The 22,348-nt window shown below is 44.2% G+C and overlaps 1 protein-coding gene across 1 annotated transcript in view; it reads left to right on the top strand.

The window, feature by feature from the left end:
- GSAP (gamma-secretase activating protein) overlaps nucleotides 1-22,348 on the top strand; it is a 178,259-nt gene that overhangs the window by 133,008 nt on the left and 22,903 nt on the right. Inside the window, exons 23-25 of the mRNA XM_073573649.1 lie at nucleotides 7,486-7,547; nucleotides 18,618-18,713; nucleotides 19,139-19,209. Of these exons, the coding sequence (XP_073429750.1) occupies nucleotides 7,486-7,547; nucleotides 18,618-18,713; nucleotides 19,139-19,209 (229 nt within the window). The remainder of the gene's footprint in view (nucleotides 1-7,485; nucleotides 7,548-18,617; nucleotides 18,714-19,138; nucleotides 19,210-22,348) is intronic.

Genomic DNA, 22,348 nt, shown 5'->3' with positions numbered 1-22,348 from the left:
GAGAAGGCGTAACCCGTCACCTAATAGAGACCGTCCCAGATGGGAGGATAGAAGGAGAAGAGGTACGGGCTTCATGTTCAGACGCTCGTCGAGAGAGCGTAAAAGACAAAATCAATGACTAGCAATTCCCGTGGGGGGTAGACTGTCATCCTTCCTCCCAGCATGGCTGCAGATCACCAATAGTGACTGGGTGCGGAATATGATATCCACCGGACTCGGGTTGGAGTTCACTCAGGTCCCATGGGATACCTTTAAACCTACACCCTTAAGGTCTTCACCCTTCGAGCAGGCGGCTTTAGAAGCAGAGGTCGTGAGCCTGTGTCTAAAAAACCTCCTGATAGAGGTTCCAGAGTCTGAGAGAGGAAGAGGGTTCTACTCTACCTTATTCCTAATCCAAAAGCCGGATAAAACATTCAGAACGATTATCAATTTACGTTTCCTTAATGAGTTTTTGGTTAAACGCACCTTTAAAATGGAGTCCATTAGTTCGACAATAAAGATGCTGTTTGAAGGGTGTTTTATGGCGGTAGTGGACTTAAAAGACGCATATTATCATGTGCCCATTCACGCAGATTTTCAGCAGTTCCTGAGAGTGGCGGTATCAATAGACGGTATAATCCGTCATTATCAATATAGAGCCCTTCCCTTTGGTCTCTCAGCAGCAGCACCCCGGGTATTTACAAAAATAGTGGCCGAAGTTATGGCTCATTTACGGGAAGTTGACATCTTAATTATTCCATACTTGGATGATTTTTTGATTGTGGGAAATTCGGTGAACCATTGTCTATCTCAGATTAAAAAAGCTAAGTCCAGATTAGAGAACCTCGGATGGATAATAAATTACGAGAAATCCCGTTTTCAGCCCTTAAGGGTCCAGAATTTTCTAGGCTTGCTGTTAAATTCAGAAACTCAGCAGTGTCTGTTACCCGTAGATAAATTACAGCAGATACAGCAGCAGGTTCGTCGGGCAATCGATAGACCCTCCATGACCCTCAGGCAGGCCATGTCCCTGTTAGGCTCCCTAACCTCATGTATTCCAGCGGTCAAGTGGGCACAATTCCACACTAGGGCCCTTCAGAAAGACGTCCTGGTTAATAGTAGAACCTTAGAGGGCTCCTTGCAGGGTCAAGTATTGCTGAGCCCCTCAACTATTACATCTCTTAGGTGGTGGCACGATGTCGGAAATTTGGCCTCGGGGGTGCCCTGGGTAATACAGATAACCCGCGTAATAACCACAGACGCTAGTCCTTGGGGTTGGGGGGCCCATATGGGTGAAATAGTGGTACAGGGGCAATGGGGCTCCGATGCTGAGATATCATCTAACCAGAGGGAGCTGCTGGCAATTGAATTGTCCATTAAGAAACTCATTATGTATCTACAGGGCCATCATGTGAGGATACTCTCGGACAACCAGGTAGCGGTAGCCTATGTCAACCACCAAGGTGGAACCCGCTCCAACGCCCTGATGCGGATAACGGAACGTCTCCTTCAGATAGCAGAGAAAAATTTTCTATCTTTAACCGCGCTCCACATCAGCGGAAAAGACAACATGAAGGCAGACTTTCTAAGCTGCAGGGCCCTAAGGCAGGGAGAATGGGCGTTAAACTCACACATCTACAACCAGATTGTCCGCAAATGGGGTCAACCGGAGGTGGACCTCGTTGCCACCAAGGAAAACAGGAAGGAAAAAACTTTCTGTTCCCTAAATCCCAGGGAAAATCCACTGGCAGTGGACGCCCTCCTAATAAAATGGGACTTCTCGCTGGCTTATGCCTTTCCGCCTTTAAACCTTCTACCTCTGGTAGTGAGGAAGATCAGGGAAGACGGGGCAAGAGTCATATTGATTGCCCCCTTCTGGCCCAGAAGGACCTGGTTTGCATGGTTGAGGACCATGTCAGTAAGCGATCCTTGGGTACTGCCGAACCTTCCAGATCTCCTCTACCAGGGGCCAGTCAACCACCCACAAGTAGCGGGACTCCGTTTGACGGCATGGTGTTTGAGAGGACACTATTGAGGGATAGAGGGTTCTCAAAAAACCTAATCGATACACTTCTAAAAAGTAGGAAACAAACCACCACAGGTATATATGCTAGAACCTGGAGGCGATTCCTGTCCACCTGTGAGTTTGATATCAGGGATGGAATACCCGTAAAACAGATTCTAGAATTCCTCCAGAGGGGTCTCAAGTTGGGCCTTTCCACGAGTACACTGAAAGTACAAGTTTCAGCTTTAGGGGCCCTATTTGCATGCGACATTGCCGGTAACCATTGGGTTGCAAGATTCATTAAGGCAGTTACCAGATCGAGACCCATACTCAAAGATAGGTGTATGCCTTGGGACTTAAATTTAGTCCTGACAGCCATGACAGAGAGACCGTTTGAGCCTCTGGATTCGGCTTCACGAAAAACGATATCACTTAAGACAGCCTTTTTGGTAGCAATAACATCGGCACGTAGAATAGGCGACATACAGGCACTTTCCAGATTACCTCCGTACACAGAATTCTTACAGGATAGAGTAATCCTAAGGCCAGACCCGGCATACCTTCCCAAGGTAGCATCTCATTTTCATAGGACACAAGAGATAGTTCTGCCTTCCTTCCTCCCTAATCCAACCAATTCTAAAGAACAAAAACTTCAGGCTCTAGATGTTAAGAGATGCCTGCTTAAATATTTAGCAGCCACAGATCCTTGGAGGAAGGAGAACGCATTATTTTTATCCTTCCAAGGTTCCAGGAAAGGGTATAGAGTGTCAAAGCGCACGTTAGCGAGGTGGATGAGGGAGGCTATCTCTCTTGCCTACACAGCAGGTGGCGGTCCGGCTCCACAGAACCTGAGGGTGCATTCCACTCGTGCCATGGCATCAACCTGGGCAGAGAGAGCGGGAGTATCAATTGACCAGATATGTAAGGCGGCCACCTGGTCATCTCCTTCCACCTTTTTTAACCACTATCGGTTAGACATGGGTGCTTCCTCAGATCTCACCTTTGGGCTAAGGGTGCTGCAGGCTGTAGTCCCTCCCTAAGTTAGTTTACATCTCTGTAATTCTCACGTGGTGCTGTCATGGGAGTCCGATTAAAGTATTAAGTTACGTACCGTAACTGTATTTTTCGGAAGCCCATGACAGCACCCTTAGTTCCCTCCCTTGTTCACGTATAGGGGTGCACCCCTTTAGAAGATTGTTTCACGAATTTACCTTATGTGGGAGATGGTATAAAGAATTGTAAATAGGATAGATAGGTTGTATATATTGTGTATATGCGGTGTACTAACCATGGTAGCCTCTCAAGCTCTGTAATCCAACTGATGCGTGGGAGAGGTGCCGCCCTTTTGTATCTGTAGGTTTCCTGTTCCCGAAGGGCGGATCCCCTCTCTCGTGGTGCTGTCATGGGCTTCCGAAAAATACCGTTACCGGTACGTAACTTAATACTTTTTTTCTCTCAACTCCGTTTACCAATCGGATTAATTTACTTTATATTTTGATAGATCGGACATTTCTGAACCCAGCGATACCAAATGTGTATTTTTATTTTTTTAATTTTTATTTTGAATGAGTCAAAATGGTGATTTGATCATTGTTTGTTTTTTTTTAATGTATATTTTTTTATTTTTTTTGCCTGTGCTACAGCCCTGCTATGTGTAGCATAAATAATGATCTGAGGCAGGCGTTCATAGGAGATTTACAAAGACAGTCACAGACGTCTTCTGGAGACACCCGGCTGTCATGATAACTCATCGGTGTCCTGTGATCACGTGACAGAGATTAACAGCGGCATATAACATTTTAGCAGCTGCAGGTGGATCGCGGATACACCCACAGTTGTTAGATGCACATGATAGCTGATCAAATCAGCTGCTATGTGCAGTTAAAGATGCGAGCTCAGCGCCAGAGCAAACATCAAATGCAGGGAGACTACTTTGGACGTAGCCAAACAAGGTCTTAAAGGGGTTAATCCTGCCAAATCCCCAACTCCATTTGCTGAATTGCAGCCTCACACTTGCAAGGAACCGCCACCATGCTTCACTGTTGTCTGCTGACAATCAGTCTTGTACTATTCTCCAGCTCTTCAGTGAAAAAACTACCCCCTGTCACAGAACAAATTTTGATTTTTCTGCCCAGAACACTTTCTGCATCGAAGTTCCTATGTTTTAATGCATCATTGAGTCATTTTACCTTGTTTCCACGTGAAAGGTATGCTTTTGGCACCAGTTCTTCCAATCTGTATATATTAGTTGGGTATAGCAGGGTCCCATTGTTTGCTGCCAGTTCGGGGTTGATAACACTTCCGATTTTGGATGGAAATAAGTGTGATGTATCTTTCAACTACGATCTGGAGTATCACCCATTTCATAGTGTCATTAATGCTTAGAAATACAGGCAGATGCTTATCTATCATGCAATAAAAGCAGGGCGGCATCTGATTGGCTCCAAATTTATTTTGCAGCAGGACTATGATTCAAACATACAGCCAATCTCATTAAGAACTATTTTTAGCATAGAAGAACAATGAGTCCTCAAAGTGATGATCTGGTCCTCACTGAGCCCTGAACTCGACGTAAACCGGTCTATATGGGATTACATGAAGTGTTAGAAAGATTTCCTCAAGCCTACATCAACAGCCGTTTCTCCCTTAAATGCCGCTGTCCATCTCTGACAGTGGCATTTAAAGTGTGCAAACCGGGTGATGTCATTACTCGCACCAATCCTTCCTCTCCTGCAGCTCTCCGACGGGTTAACGTGGCTCTATGCAAGCCCCCCGAGAAGGCCATGACAGTGCTTGTGTGAAGATCATCCTGTGGCCGACCTCCCGATGAGGCTGTGACTTTTACTATATACTGCTATTTTGATGTATAGCAGTGTTTATTTAGTAAGAGTTAGTATAAGTGATTGGACGATCACAGGTTCAAGTCCCATGAGGAGGCTAAACCAAATAAAGTAAAACATTTTTAAAAATATGTAAAAATTTGATACACCCCTCTTTCAACTCATTATAAACTTTATTCTATCCAGTAATTCAGTTCCAACCCTTGGATATTTTGTAGGTCCATTGTCAACATGCTGCCCTGTTTTCCATGCTTTTTTTCCATGGCATTTCATTTTTTTGTAATTCTTGATGGTATACAGCCAACGGGCCTGTAATCTCTCTTTTTTCCTTTGGCCACACCACTGATTATTCCTGAGTAACAATACCTTTTCTGTCTGGTAATCTTGGCAGTGTGGCTACCGGGACTAGTTTGAGCAGCTCTGCAGGGATGCCATCAATGCTTTGCTCAGGGCCTGTCACACTAAGCGATATCGCTAGCAATATCGCTATAACGTCACTGGTTTTGTGACGTTATAGCGATATTGCTAGCGATATCGCTATGTGTAATACTTGCCTCCAACCGCTCCCCCGCTGGTTATCGCTGATCGCGCAAGAACGTCCTGGACCGTTTCTCGTCGTCAGCTTCCTGCTGGGGCTTCCTGCTGTGACAACGAGCGACGCGTGGACGTGGGCGGGAGGACGTCTTCATCGCCTCGTCTGACAGGTAAGTAGCGACCCCCGACCCCTGCTATGTCGCTGGTGAGATCTGCCTGTGTGGCAGCTCACTAGCGACCACTTAGCGATGTACCAGCGATCCTGACCGCGTCATATCGCTGGTCGGGATCGTTGGTACATCGCTAAGTGTGACAGTACCTTTAGAGTGCAATCTACTATACTTTTCAAAAGGTTTTGCTCTGGATCCTCTTTGTCTCTCGCACTGCTCATGATGGTCAGTGCTGGTGCTTTCATATGGTAGTTCTTTGTATTCTTTCCATTTCAGCTTGATGTCCTGCTGGTAATTAATTTCACTTCTCATCAATGTTGCTGGTTGTTTGGAGTGCTAAGAAAGGCTTCTTGTTACAGCCTGGCAAACAATTTTGGGGTTTGTCCCTTCTAATAGGCTTCTTCGCAGTTCATGCATCACCTGTTCAGGAGATTGTTCTTGTCTTTCATGGCTTACCTTTGGAAGTCAGCATTGAGTTTCCTCTCCTCATTCAACCTGCCCTTAGCCTTGGCCTCTCTCTTCTTACTAGCTATCTGATGGGTGGTTGCCATTAACCAATTCCCAACATGTTTTGGATATTTGTATGGCACATGCTTCTAAGCAGTTTCAATAATGATTCCTTTGATTACTGGCCATCATTTTTCAGGGCCCCATTCTTCCTGTTTGAACAGATTGAATTTGTTAATCACTTTGTATACTGCATGGATCATATTGATATCAAACTTCTTCTGTATGGCTACATATTTGATTGTGCATTGTCTGACCCTAGCTTTGGCTATGAGGAGTTGGTGATTAGACACAGTCTGTACCTAGTAGTATTTTTGCAGAAAAAAAAATGATCCTTTATTTTTGATGCCAAAGGATGTAGTTGATTTGATGTGCTGTCCACTTGGGTATGTCAAGGTGTGGATTTGCCACATCGGATGGACAAAGGTATTTGTAATTCTAAGGTTGTCCTCAAAACTGAAGTGCCTAAGGCATTCCTCTGGTTCATTCCTTTTATATAGGCCATGTCTGCCGACCACTCCTACATCTTCTCCTGGGGAAGAGCGAAGGCAGATTCCAAATGAATAAGGACAAGGATTTCGTAGGAGGGTGACTATTCATCATTGTTCTTATTAATTCGGATCTGCCTTCACTCTTCCCCATTCAGTTGCTTGAATGATGCTGTCTAACTCAAGAAGCCCACAGTTCACCATCCTAATTGAAACATATTGATTCTGATCCATAAAGTTTAATGGTTAAGGTGTTATGAGGTAGATTACCATGTCTTTCCCCAACACATTGCATTTACCATCTGCGGCGGTCATGTTGCTATGTTTTTTGTTGCCACCCTCCCGGGCATTAGAGTCGGCTATAGGAAGGGAGGGCTATTGCAAATAATAAAAAATAAAAATATTTGTGTTGCACTGTATGTAAAAGTCCATTCTATTTCAAATCTAAAATTATCACAATCAGTAAACACCATAATGAGAAAAAAAAATGAGATGCCTGAGTTGCGTTTTTGGGTTTCCCTAATTTTGCAAAAAAAGTGCAATAAGAAGTGCTAAAAATGTATTTACCATAAAATGGTAGCAATAAAAACAGTAGCTCGCCATTTTAAAAAAAAAACAAGCCTTAGAATTAAAACGTTACAAATTTCAATTTTTTTTTTCACCGCCAAAAAACTAAAATAAAAAAATACAAGCTTGGTATCACTGTAAGTGTGCTGAGCTGGAGAATCATGTTAAGTCATTTTCATCATACAATTGATACTGTAAAAAACAAAAAGTGTGAAAAGCTAAAAATTGCTCAGCTGGAGGTGGTTATAACTGAAATTTATAATGATGATTTAATGAAAACCAGGTTGCAGATTTTTACACTAAAGGTATAAATTAAACCATTCTGCCCATACCTTTAGTTTAACATGGATATTTCTGCTGACAAGCTAAATTTATGCACGACTTTGTTATTGTAGATGGAAGAATAGTGCCTTTAAATCAAGAAGAGGACTATCTACAGAAAGATTTAATGGGACTGGTATGTATTACGATGTTGTCACTAAGAAATTGGTAGCTAGTACAATGTACATAATTATGTACTGTGTGCAACATTAAATCTATTCCTTTACCTGAAACGCCCTCTATAGCAGATCTGTCATGAGTGGGAATACATCCTGAAATGCACACTAGATGTCACTCGTCTCACATTATACTACTGCTGGGTTGAATCAGAGTGGCCATCGACACATGTCGGGAACAGTAAAGAAAAAAAAATTATTGGCTGAGTAAGCTTTAATGCAACTTTTTACGAAAGAAAGACCCCAAACACGATGACTTTATTCGGACTCCCATGACAGCACCACGAGAGAGGGGATCCGCCCTATAGGAACAGGAAACCTACAGATACAAAAGGGCGGCACCTCTCCCACGCATCAGTTGGTTTCCTGTTCCTGAGGGGACGGGATCCTACAGAAGACCGGATCCCAGACCGGCCAGCCGATACAGGTAGCGAGGGGGTCTCCTACCTCGGCCTGGTGCGGATCTCCTGGAGGACGCCACGGTGGCCCAGGATGGGTGGCACGGCGGTGGCGTGTTCAGCAGGGAGCGGCGTCCGGAGGATGTCCGTCTCCGGGGTTAGGCCGCCGCCGGTAAGTATGTCCCCCCCGGGGGTTCCCGGCTCCGGCGGCGCAGGTACGGCGGCAGCGCGGCTGCAGAGGGCTGTGACCGGGTGGCGCTGCTTCCGGGGCTCCCGGGCGTCCCGCGTGACTTCCGGTCTTCCCGGGGTAGCGGTGACGTCAGGGGGCGGGCGGAGGATGCGCTCCCGGGTCGGCGCGCCACTGCGCATGCGCAAGGAATCCAAGATGGCGGCGCCCATCGGAAACACCGATAGCGTCGGCTTTCGGACCAGGTGCGGCGCCAGCCGGGGTAGGGAACCCTGTTAGGGGGGGGAGGGGCGCGGCATGGATACTGCTGACCGGAGGAGGGGTATTTAGGCAGGACCCGGGCAGGGTACCTTGCTTTGGCCACATCATTACAAGCAGCAGCGTACAGCAGCAGCAGTGGTAATGGAGAGTGATCGAGAGCAACACCAGCAGCAGCAGAAGCGAGGGCGACAGCAGCGGCAAGCATCACTGCCGCTCCTGGATGAACTTCGGCAGGTCAAACAGAAAAAGAAGGTGTCCCGTGACAGTAATGAGCGGGCGGGACGAAGTGACCAGTCCATCCGTAAGAGCTCCTCCAGGCAGACAGGAGCATCGACTGAGAGAAATCCCCCTCTTTCTCCGGTACTTGGTTGTGGCACTGGTAAGTGATCTTCGTGAAAGTTCACTCAGTGACGGGACCCCCCTTCTGTGTTTTTTTCTAGGGGAAAAAGGCTACAAGTAAGACTAAACAAAGGGAATGCGCACTCTGTGCATGCCCATTACCGGACGCATGCCTCAAAAAATTGTGCCCCCCCTGTATTCAGCAGACGGTGGCAGAAGAGTCGCCCGCGGTAACAGCGAGTTTAAGGGACATTGTCAGAGCAGAAATGAGGGAAACCCTAAAGTCCTTGTCCCAGCCGGGAAGTCTAAGGGGCGAGGTCCCGGTGGAATCCGATTCCTCGGTAGAGTGGAGAAAAAGCAGAGACTCCCAGGCTTCATCTCCCTCGTCCTCCTCAGGAGAAGAGGACTCGGGGCGATTTTGTCTGCCTCTTGACCGGGTAGACAAGCTGGTCAAAGCAGTCAGAGGAACAATGGAGGTAGAGGAGCCTAAGCCCCAACTATCCATGCAGGATGTCATGTTCTTTTGGCTGGAACAGAGGAAGCGGAGAGTCTTCCCATTAAATCAAAAGATCCAGGATCTGATCCACAGAGAGTGGAAAAAAACGGATAAAAGAGGGTCGCTACCACCAGCCCTCAAACGCAGATACCCCTTCGACGATCCGGCAGTGAATACTTGGGACAGAGCCCCCAAATTAGACGCAGCCATTGCAAAGGCATCGAAAAGATCCTCGCTGCCCTTTGAGGACATGGGATCCCTTAAAGATCCCCTAGATAGGAAGGCAGATACTTTCCTTAAAAACACCTGGGAAATGGCGGCCGGGTCCTTAAGACCAGCAGTGGCATCAACGTGCACGGCCAGGTCCATGATGGTCTGGTTGGACCAGTTGGAGTCACAATTAAAACAGGGTACATCAAGACAGACAGGGTGCCTCCTCAGACCTCACCTTCGGGCTAAGGGTGCTGCAGACTGTAGTCCCTCCCTAAACTAGTTTACATCTCTGTAATTCTCTCGTGGTGCTGTCATGGGAGTCCGAATAAAGTATTAAGTTACGTACCGGTAACGGTATTTTTCGGAAGCCCATGACAGCACCCTTAGTTCCCTCCCTTGTTCACGTATAGGGGTGCACTCCTTTAGAAGATTGTTCATAAAATTACCTTATGTGGGAGATGGTGTAAAATAATTCTGGTAAATAGGGTAGATAGGTTGTATATATTATATGTTGTGTACTAACCATGGTAGCCTCTCAAGCTCTGTAATCCAACTGATGCGTGGGAGAGGTGCCGCCCTTTTGTATCTGTAGGTTTCCTGTTCCTATAGGGCGGATCCCCTCTCTCGTCGTGCTGTCATGGGCTTCCGAAAAATACCGTTACCGGTACGTAACTTAATACTTTCCCATCAGATTGCTGGTGCACAAGACATAGTTGTGTGCTGCTCAGATTGTTATGGATTTTGCTGTGTGCTTCACCGTACAAGTACCATAGTCAGATGTCGCTTGCAAAATTGCAGCAAGTCATTGTAAAAGTGAAAAGTTCTGCCATGCAGGTTTTTTTTTTTTTTGGTCACGCAGCACAATAAGATCGACTGGGTATGGGACCCTTAGTTTCCTTTTGGAACTTTATTTTACCTCCACATTTGTATCTGTAACACTGGATGGATCATTGCACAATGCCCAACTACTCGACACAGAGAGAAAGAGCACTTATCTACAATGTGCAGAGTATGTATAGCAATGGCTGCACTACATGTGACACCTCTGGCAGCGCTAATGTCACGAAAAGGGGTAGGGATTATGACCTTTGGCCAGCACACGGCTATCACATGTGCAGGGGGCTTATCCTAGTTATCCCACCGCTGCCACCATGTGATGAAAACAGCAAGCTAGTCTTTACCTATCAATTTACCGCTGGGGTTTATTGTAGTTATCCCACTGCTGCCACAATATATCACGAACTGCCGGGATTTATGTATATCCCACTTTCTGGTTCAACTTTGGAACTTGCAGCTCTCCGGCGCCCCCTTTACCCTCAGGTCAGTCAGGGAACTGCACCTAGGATGATTAGTCGTCGGACGGGCTACTTGTTGTGTACTGGATATTAGGCCCGCTGCAGCGAGGGAATTATAAAGGCTCTGGCCGCAGCCAGACAATCACCTTATAAAACCCCTTCCGTCACTGCCAGCTTGCCCACCTAGCCCAGAGCACACTTCGCTGCCACTGGCTTCCGATTTCTTAATTAATGATGATAATAATAATAATAATTAATTAAAGAGGTACGAAGCCAACCCAAATTAGTAGCGTAATTAACTTTAGGCACGTGAAGATTCAGTATAGAACATGGAGACGGACTAGTAATTTTATATTTTACTCCCAAGAAGGTAGGCAGTGTTTACTGAAGGTTATAAAAAGATTTTACAATATGAGGCAATTAAAATATGTACAAAGCGATTACAAATAAAAAGGGAATTAAAACAGAAATGAACACTCACATCTCATGCAACCATGCTGGTGGGAGGGGCCAGACATCACAATGCATTGAAGGTCTTGTTGCAGCAGCTTCCCAGGCAAGAATGACTGTTGGGCTGAACCATCATTCATCTTATATTAAAATTAGCTTCCTAATGAGTCCAAACTCGGACTAGCTATTCCACTCTGTTCAGGAGAAATCCATTTCTCGGATTCTTCTGGCGCTATAGTTTAGCAAAAACCACTGTAGTGAAGCTCTATTGACGCAAGTCCCAATATGTCATTTTCATGTTTCTATTGTAAACTCACGTTGCATTATGTCGAATAAATGATAACAAAAACAGGGTATTTAGTTGATACGTTTTTTCAACAAAAAAAAAATGTATATTAAGCCACTCCACCAACGTCAAGGTATACCCATCTTAGATACGTATCAACTAAATACCCTGTTTTTGTTATAATTTTTTTACTGGCACTTGCTATTTACTGTTACATATTTTTTACAACAGAGTATTTTTACATGTTTGTTATACTGTGTTTTTTCTGTGTTTCAGCGTGTGTGCAGGGCTGAGGGGGAAGGAAGGGGGGGTCGCTTGCCTCTGTGTAGCTATGACTGTAGCAGAACGTTCTAGAAAAACTGTAGAGAATGGAAGATTCCAGAAGGTGTTCTAAAAAGGGAAATCATAGCTCATATGCCACATTATCGTGACAGCTAACAGGGTAGTAAATAATTGCTGCACAAACAAACCCAAGAGTCAATGGCAGTATTGCAATTTTCTACTATTAGACCTTACGGTTTCAACACATGATATATTGTTTTTGAGAACACACTATGCAGCCATGTTGACAAAAAAGTAAAACAAAAGAAAAAAATAAAAGGATGGGACTTGAAAAGTTGAAATGAAAGACAAGCTGAGAAATAATGTTGACCGGTCCAAGAAGGGTGAAAATAAATGTGCAAAAAAAGTAGATAAAAATATATATATTTTAAATAATATAGTATATTGCAAAACTGCAAATTATACTTCAAAAACAATATATAATGTGTGAAACCGTAAAAGAATAGAATGTAAGGTGGAATGCGAGAAAACCACAATACTGCCCTGGACTTTTGGCTTTGTTTGTGCAGCATTCACAAGTAACTGTTAACTTTTTTCTGTGTCAGTATAACTATATTATTTATCTTTTTTTTTCCTTTTTTTCTTAATGGATCTGTTTTGAGAGCTTTTTTTTCCAGAGTGAGCTGTACTTTTATTGGTAACGCACTTTTTGATTGCTTTATATTTTTATTGGGGGCAAGTGCAAAATTAGACAAAAAATGTCAATTCTGACAATTGTATTTATTTCTTTGGCCGTGCTCATCATATTGGGTAAATAAAATATAATATTTACAAACTATGGGTTTTGCGATAACCATTATTATTATTTTTTTTAGATATTTTAGTTGTTAATATAGGAGAGGTGCTGTGAACTTCTATGATTTGTTCTTAAAAAGGATCTCTCAGCAGGATTTCACGCCCAAACTATTTATATGTGCATGTAGCTCTTTCAAAGACAAGTCCAGCAATACTTGTTACACATCCAGTCCATTCCTTCGTTACTGAAAAATCAGTGTTTGAATTGATATACAAATGAGTCTGAAGAGCGATTTGCAGATCTGAAGCCTCTGTCAATCCAGATCTATTTCCCACCTAGGGCCGCCTCCTTTTGCATGACTCTCAGCTTCTATGTTGTGTGACTTCAGGCAAAGGAGCTGCCAGTCAAGCAAGAGAAGGTTGCACTGGGTGGGAAATAAAGCTGAAGTGACACAGGATTCAGGTGTATAGCCTCATTTGCTTATCAATTCAATTTCTGATTTCTAAGTGCCGGAGGAATGGACTGACAGGTAAAGGTTTTACTGAACTTGTCTTTGACAGAGCTATATGTGCATATAAATAGTTTGGGTGGTGAAATACTGCTGACAGATTCCTTTTTACACATACTAAAAAAAAATATTTTTTTTTGTATTAAAGTTCCCTTGGCAGACTGGAACCTGACATTACTTGATCATGAACACAAAACCCTGCAATCCTTCTGTTTTGAATGTATATGAAATTTAGCGATCTACAGAATTTCCATTGAGGAGTGCTAACTTACTAGGCAAAGAAGCTATGTTACTCCATTAGCTATCCTTAGTTGCACCATCAGGTGGTGATAGGGTGACTGAATGGAGTCCCCTTGATAGTGAATTAGTGAATAAGAAATAACTAATGAGCCAAACTGTCACCTTGGTGGTTGTGGAACCACTGCAACACGGACAATGGAGAGCGTGGAGGGCATTAACTAAGCGACCACCTGGTTCTTCACTAGAGCCCCTGATGGTGTGGTTAGACTTTGCCACAGGTGGATGCCAGGTACCACCACAGAACAGACCTCGGAGCTGCAGCAGCTGACTCCCGATAGGGCAGGGATGGTCTCGGAGATTCAGAATGGCCAGGAACTGGTTAACAGGAGAAATGGATTCTATACTGCTGTTAAACAGAACAGGTTCTGAATAGGACAGCCTGTCTGGTAGAGAGAATGGATTCTGGATAAAGCACAGACGTGATAGGTTCAGGAACACAGGATGGACTTCTTTGCAGGATCACAGGAGCAGGTTCAGACCAGACAGGTGAGGGTAACGGTACAGGCGCGTGCTAGGCGGATCAGGATTAGGTATAGGCAGAATGGGTTCAGGATCGGATTCAGACAGGACGCTCAGGATCGGGTTCGGGCAGGACACTTGGGATTGGGTTCGGGCAGGACGCTCGGGATTGGGTTCGGGCAGGACGCTCGGGATTGGGTTCGGGCAGGACGCTCGGGATTGGGTTCGGGCAGGACGCTCGGGATTGGGTTTGGGCAGGACGCTCGGGATTGGGTTTGGGCAGGACGCTCGGGATTGGGTTTGGGCAGGACGCTCGGGATTGGGTTTGGGCAGGACGCTCGGGATTGGGTTCGGGCAGGACGCTCGGGATTGGGTTCGGGCAGGACGCTCGGGATTGGGTTCGGGCAGGAAGCTCGGGATTGGGGTTCGGGCAGGACGCTCGGGATTGGGGTTCGGGCAGGACGCTCGGGATTGGGTTCGGGCAGGACGCTCGGGATTGGGTTCGGGCAGGAAGCTCGGGATTGGGTTCGGGCAGGACGCTCGGGATTGGGGTTCGGGCAGGACGCTCGGGATTGGGTTCGGGCAGGACGCTCGGGATTGGGTTCGGGCAGGACGCTCGGGATTGGGTTCGGGCAGGACGCTCGAGATTGGGTTCGGGCAGGACGCTCGGGTTTGCGTTCGGGCAGGACGCTTGGGATTGGGTTCGGGCAGGACGCTCGGGATCGGATTCAGGGAGTACAGACAAAGGGACCTTACAGCGAAGTAGCAAGTGTCCACACTTATCACTAGTATTGCTCAGGCACCTCCCTATTAGGGAAGGTGCCTTAAATACCTGATGTCTCCCAACTATTGGCTGGGGACATTTTAGGAAGTGAGCGCGCTGCCCCTTTAAGAAGTGGGGAGCGCACGTGTGCCCTATGCAAACTCCCAGGAGACCTGTGTGCCATGCGCAGGTCCTGGACGGAATGGACAGGGCGGGGACCGAAGCAGAGCAGGTTCATGGGTGAGCATGCCTGCTGGGAGTAGGAAAAGGAATCCTGCAGGGCCACCAGCACTATTATTACACATACACCCATAACTGCAAAAAGGACTTTCACCCCCACCCCCATATTATTTTGTAGTAAGGAATGAAGCAGAAGGAATTGTTCAGGACACCACTTAGCCCCAGGAATCTGTTATCACTATTCACAAAGCCTTTGATTACTAGTTAACATTCAGAGTTCATTCTAAATGAAGTTCCTTATCCCCTAAATGAAAGTAGATACATGAATTCGAGGATCTTGCTACCTATTGTTTTGTTGTGTTTGCTGAATAAGCAGCAGTCGGTTCATGAGTTCCAGTTGGTGGCATCTACAGAAAGAATTGTGTTATTTACCTCATCCTATAGTGTGGATGTGAACTAAGTGTTAGACCTCCTTCACACGTCCTGGAGTGTCCGATACAGGAAAAATCAGTGCCGGCGAGATCCGTGGTCCGTGAGCAGGGCCCGCATTAAAGGCAGGCAGACCAGGCAGCTGCCTAGGGCCCCCGCTTCTCTAACCAGTGGTGTGCGTGGTCCGTGTGCAGGGCCGGCATTACGGGCAGGCAGACCAGGCAGCTGCCTAGGGCCCCCACTCCTCCAGCCAGTGGTGTGCCGCTAATAGCGCATAGCAGCACACTACGCGGCCGCTATGGGGCCTGGCTCCGCCCCATCGCATCGCGCATTCAACTTATAGATGCCGATACAGTTAAAAGCAGTGATGGAGAAGAGAGCATCAGCTGACACTCCCTCTTCCATCACTCCCGCTCTGATTGTGACTCAGCAGGCGCGCAATGATGTCGCATCATTGTGCGCCACGCTGTGCCAGGAGTGGAGCGGAAGGGACCAGAGCAGACCCTGGAGCAGCGCGGGGAGGGAGAGGTGAGTATTGTGTGTGTCTGTATTTGTGTGTACTGTGTGGGCTGCACTACACTGTGTGTGTGTCTGCATTATAGTCTGTGTCTGCATTAGACTGTGTGTGGGGCGGGCTTCTGCACTATACTGTGTGTGCGCTGGGGGACTGCATTATACTGTGTCTGTTGGGCAGCTGCACTATACTGTGTGGGGGCTGCATTATACTGTGTCACACTGTGTGGGGGCTGCACTATGCTGCGTGTGGGGGGCTGCATTATACTGTGTCGTGGGGGGCTGCATTATACGGAGTGTGGGGGGGCTGCATTATATTTTATGAGGAGGGCTGCATTATACTGTGTGGGGGCTGCATTATACTGTGTGGGGGCTGCAGTATACTGTTTGTGGGGGAGCTGCAGTGTACTCTGAGGGGGGGCTGTAGTATACTCTGAGAGAGGACTGCATTATACTCTGAGGGGGGGCTGCAGTATATTCTATCAAGGACCAAGGGACTATATGTAGTATATGGTACTTGCAATATACTGTATCAAGGACTATCTTTCCCCATCATTCTTCCTCAGCCGGTGTAAAGAAACTCGGGAACAAGTGTCAAACAACTTCAATATTGTCAATCACGCACGTTTAACGGCCAGGACTAGGCACACGTAAATACAACTGAAACGTTTCTGTATGATGGTGCAATATGTGGGCATTTGGGGCCCCACTTTAAACTTTTGTCCCGGGCCCCACTTTGTCTAAAACCAACCCTGTCCATGTGGCATGTGTGTGATGTCCGTGATGACGTTTGGAGTGAAATGCAATATAGAAAATACAGAGTGTTATATATTAAAGATGTTCAAAGATAGAGCTGATAACAATGAGGAAAATAAAAGATAGTGTTTTTTTATGTAGTAAATAAATAATTACATTAAAAAAAATGGTGTGGGGTCACCCATATATTTTAAAACCATCGCAGATAAAGCAGACTACTGTGGGCTTCTATTATCAGGCTGGGACTGTCCATGGTTATTGGCCTGTCCCCAGCCAAAAAAATAGAAGCCCGCAGCCGCCTCACAATTGGCGCATCACACTCTGTGTGTTCCGGCGATTGGTGATCTTGTGAAAAAACTGACTTGTGCGCACCACCATAGAAAACAATGGGTGAGTGTGTGTCTGTACACTGGGTACGGAAAGTATGCAGACCCCTTTAAATTTTAAATTAAATTTTTCACTCTTTGTTTCATTGCAGCCATTTGGTAAATTTAAAAAAGTTCATTTTTTTTCTCATTAATGTACACTCTGCACTTCATCTTGACTGAAAAAACCAGAAATGTAGAAATGTTTGCAAATTTAAAAAAACAAAAAAAACAAACTGAAATATCACATGGTTGTAGAGCTCTGGATAATGTAATAATAGCTTGAGAATTTTAGCAGAAAATAATATAATGTTAAAAGATATATGAAAAGCTTAAAGAACTTTTCTGGTGTTAAAAAAAATCTCCTATTCTCAGGTGCAATTTGTTTTTATATATATATATATATATATATATATATATATATATATATATATATATATAGCTAGCTGAAGAGCCCGGCGCTGCCCGGGCATAGTAACTAACTGTGGTTAGTTATAGCAAATTATAATTATCCTCCATCCCATAGTCACGTGCCCATATACCCATCATACATATCCACCATCCCACAGTCCCGTGCCCATATACCCATCACACATCCTCCATCCCATAGTCCCATGCCCATATACCCATCACACATCCTCCATCCCATAGTCCCATGCCCATATACCCATCACACATCCTCCATCCCATAGTCCCATGCCCATATACCTATCATACATATTCGCCATCCCATAGTCGAGTGCCCATATACCCATCACACATCCTTCATCTTAGTCCCATGCCCATATACCCATCATACATATCCTCCATCCCATAGTCCCATGCCCATATACCCGTCATACATATCCTCCATCCCATAGTCCAGTGCCCATATACCCATCACACATCCTCCATCCCATAATCCCGTGCCTATATACCCATCATACATATCCGCCATCTCATTGTCCCGTGCCCATATGCCCGTCATACATATCCTCCATCCCATATTCCAGTGTCCATATGCCCATCACACATCCTCCATCCCATAGTCAACCATTATGACATCATAATGAGCGGCGGGGCTTGCAACCTATGATGACATCAGCATCGCCATGGCAACCATTATGACATCATAATGAGGGGCGGAGCTTGACACACACACACTTTTTCCCCATTATGTAGATAGGGGTAAAATTGTTTGGTGAATTGGAACGCGCGGGGATAAAATTTCGCCTCACAACATAGCCTAGGACGCTCTTGAGGTCTAGACGTGTGACTATGTCAAATTTTGTGGCTGTAGCTGCGACGGTGCGGATGCCAGTCCCGGACATACACACACACATACATACATACATACTGTACATATATACACACACTTGAGCTTTATATATTAGATATATATATATATATATATATAAGAATTAGAAAAGCCTCCCGTTTTACTCATCCATGGGTCCAGTGCATCATGCCGACAGTTCTGCTGCCAGTCACCTTGAGCATGGTGGCTGAGTTCAGTAATTGGCTGCGATTTAATGCCAGTGCTGCAGAAAATAACAGAGCAGGGGCGCAGACTGAGCGCTGGGCACACAGAATGCGAGAAAAGCACAGTTAGTGTTTTTCTTTTTTTAAATAAACTGCATCTGGGGACAAAGCAGGTCAGGTGGAGGTGTAGGATCCAAAACCAGAAAACAATTTTAAAGAATTCTATATGCAGCCTGTATGTGGTATGTACACGTAGAGGAGTCATTCATTAGTAGCTTCTGTTTCTTTTGTAGATGATGGTGAAATTAAAAGATCATTTATCACAACATTTACATCATGTTGCGAAAAACAAGATTGACAAAATTGTATTGGATTTTCTCTGTAAAGAGGTAATTGTCCATATATCATTCATGTATGTAATTAACAAATCATAATGTGTTATTTCTTGTAGTTTTCCCAACATAAAAATTACATTAAATTGCTTAATCGACTACTGTGGTCTATAGGCAGAGCATTTGTTATACTGTAGGTTCCAATGTCACAATTAATTTTTAGCAAAATTTTGTGAAGAAGAAATGTATCTCCGATCTGACCCTTCTTCGTTTGTACATCATCGATTTATATTTAATCTTGAATTGTTTAAAAATAATAACCTTGTGAACACCAGGGAATTAATTTACTTTTTTTTTAATGAAAAATGTAATTAATAATGGTAAATAATGTATAATTTGTCTCCAGCTGAATAATCAAAGACTTTTCTATAGTATGTGATATGAATGACAAATGGATGTAATGATTTCTGCTTGATCTACAGCTGGACTTGGTGTGCCAGATTTTGGAGGCTATTTGGAGAAAGCATGGTCTTGATCATAGTGTTTTATGTTTGTAAGTATAGATATATTATACATATATTCTTATTTTATTATTTTCACCCCACACAATCATACTATGAATTTTTCTTTAATTGTATCAGATGATTTTTTGTCTATTAAGAATTCTATGTAATAAATTAATATATTATTGTTTACATAGTTTTACCATTATGTCTAGTTATAGTTTATTATGCTATATCATGTTTTCCTATCATAGTTTATGGTATATAATAAGGAACTACATTATAGATTGCATTTATGATTAATTACTGGGCATTTCTAACACATTAATTTATATTTGTTATGATATTTACTGGGATCTCATGATAGAAATACTCGTGTACTTGGTCTAAGGTATAGACTTTTTATTGCACATTTTTTAATGAATGTAATAACTTGTATTCTATTTCTATTCATGAGATGTACAATATATTTATTGTTTATATGTTATTTTTTATGTACTTTATGCATGATTAGTGATATTATTTGTGATATGAATTATAAGGATATGTAGTGGATATGTAGTTATATTTATATATATATATATATATATATGCTGCTGTATGACAATCAGATGTAGACACTTGAAATATATCTAATATAACTGTTTCTGAGTTATTACATCGGTCCCCATCTTAGCCTTACTATCTAATGTGTTCCGATTGAATGCATGGACAATTCCTCTGTGTTCGTACCTTCAGGGTATGTGCACATGATCAGGAATTGGCAGCACTTTGAACGCAGTACATGTCCGCTGTGTCCAAAGGGCTGCCTGCTATTGAGCGCAGGTGATTCTGCATGTGCTCATGCATCCAATACATGGTACGGGTGAGATTTCTTTTGCCAAGACTCGCGTCTCGAAAGAGAAACAGAGATGCTCCGCATGTCCGTCTCCGCCATGCTGTAACATCTGGATGCTGCACAAGTACACAGCGTCCAACCCGCAGCTTTTACTGGTCGTGTGCACATACTCTTAGGCTATGTTCACATGCAGCATTTTTTTTTCCTCATGAACACGCTTGTTGTTTTTTTTCTGACTGAATTTGTGAGCTGCTTTGTTTGTTTTTTTTAAATCTGCAGCATTATTTCTTTCAGCGTTTTGGCAATGTTTTGTTTTACCGATACAGAGCAAAGAGAATGTGAAAAAATGCTACACAAAACTCAACCGTGTTTTTTGCAGCGTTTTTGGTGAAATAAGCTAGCTTTATTAAACATGTAATGTAGACAAAGCACACTTGTAATCTGCACCCCAAAAACACTGCGAAAATACTGAAAATTGGGAGCTTTCCTTTCTTCCTTTTTTTCTCTTTTGATGTAGTATTTTGATTGTGGTTTACCTATTGTTTTGTCCTTAATTATATACCGTATTTTTCGGAAAATAAGACGCACCCTAAATTTAGAGGCGGAAAATAAGAACAAAAATTTTTTAATGTGAAAATGGGGTCCGTCTTATAGTTCAAATTTAGTTTACGGGGGGTGCCGCAGTGGAGCCAGGGTCACCGCTCCCGGAAGGTGGCAGGAGTGGGGCGATGCTGCAGGTCCTTGGCTGGGAGGAGCGGATGTAATTGAGCCAAGATCTCAATCTGCGCATGTGCCTACATCGGTGGCCATTTTTCTGAAGCCCACTGCCAGGAGAACAATATGCAGAGTAGAGACTCTGCTCCTGTCTCTCAGCGCCGACATTTATGGCCAGAACTCCCAGCCCAGGGCCCACAGCATCGTCCCACTCCTCCTGCCGGCTTCCTGCCCACAGCAATCGCCCCACTCCTCCTGGCAGCTTCCTACCTCCTGTGACCCTACTGCACTGCCGACCCACCTATCTCATGATAAGCTACATGCGGACTATAAGACACACACCCATTTTCCTCCCAAATTTTTTGGGGAAAAGTGCATCTTATAATCAAAAAAAATGATACCTCCTTATTGATTGATTATGCATTGCATTCAAATTCTGATACAATGCAATGCTGGTTTTCCCTGTGCATTTTGTTCAATAACAGGTTTGTAAGTAGAAGACATGTACGGTATGTACATTTGCTGTGTGTATAAACTTGACATTGGACCATTCAAATACAGAGATCAACTTTTTGAATACCATCATAAAAATTCAAAATTAGTTCAATCCAGACATCCATGTATTGGACACCAATTGACCGGCTCCCTATACCTCAGATAGGACAGCTTCTACCCTAAACACATTAACTTCATTGTCTACAGCCAGGCTGTCAGATATAATTGTATGTGCTCCAACCCGACAGACACTAATGAATACTTAACTCCTCTTAAGAAGACATTTTTAAACAAAGGCTACTACCTCACCCCCATTGATGATTAAATCAACAGAGCCACAAGGATCCCTAGAAGTCAATTACTTCAATATGGAGAAAAAGTGGAAAATAATTGCTTACCTCTAGTTGTGACCTACAGCCCACAACTTGAAGTGCTCAGAAAAACTGCCAAAAAATGTCACCGTATCCTTCTCAAAGATGACCAGCTAAAAATAATATGATACAGACAACCTCCAAATTGAATAAATATTGGGATCAGAAGATCAAGCCGTCTGACACACCAAGAGGAGAACCTATCCTTGCAATGTTAAGAGTTGCAAAACCTGCACTCATGTAATGACCACAGAGCAGATACAGGTCCGCAATGCACAGCAGGACTACAAGATTCCTGGGACATTCACATATTTCTCTCCCAATGTGGTACACTTAGCGCACAAAATTATTTGTCCTACTGGGTGTCTATATTGGAGAAACAGGACAGAAATTGAGAGCACGGATGAGATCTCATCGATACACGATTACAGACAAAAAATTTCTACCTGTGGCCAAACATTTCTGTGGCCAGGACACAACCTAAATAATATAAAAGTTGTTATATTAAAAGGCAACTTTAAATCACAAAAACATCTATGGGTCTGTGAACAAAAATGTATGGCAGTCTTTGATTCCCTTCACATACGACTAAATACAGTGTATCACAAGCTCAGAGGAATCTGTTCCAGAGACAGTGAGGGCATGAGGCCTCTGATCTTACATCAGGGGTTTCAAACTCATGGCCCGTGGGCCAACTGCGGCCCTTGGGACAATAGTTTGCGGCCCTCACCTCATGGGCCCTCGGGACAATAGTTTGCGGCCCTCACCTCG

The sequence above is a fragment of the Dendrobates tinctorius genome, unplaced genomic scaffold, assembly GCF_039654945.1.
Source record: "Dendrobates tinctorius isolate UK_male_01 unplaced genomic scaffold, ASM3965494v1 ptg000035l, whole genome shotgun sequence".
In the NCBI taxonomy this organism is placed as follows: Eukaryota; Metazoa; Chordata; class Amphibia; order Anura; family Dendrobatidae; genus Dendrobates; species Dendrobates tinctorius.
This window is presented reverse-complemented; position numbering and strand designations above follow the sequence as displayed.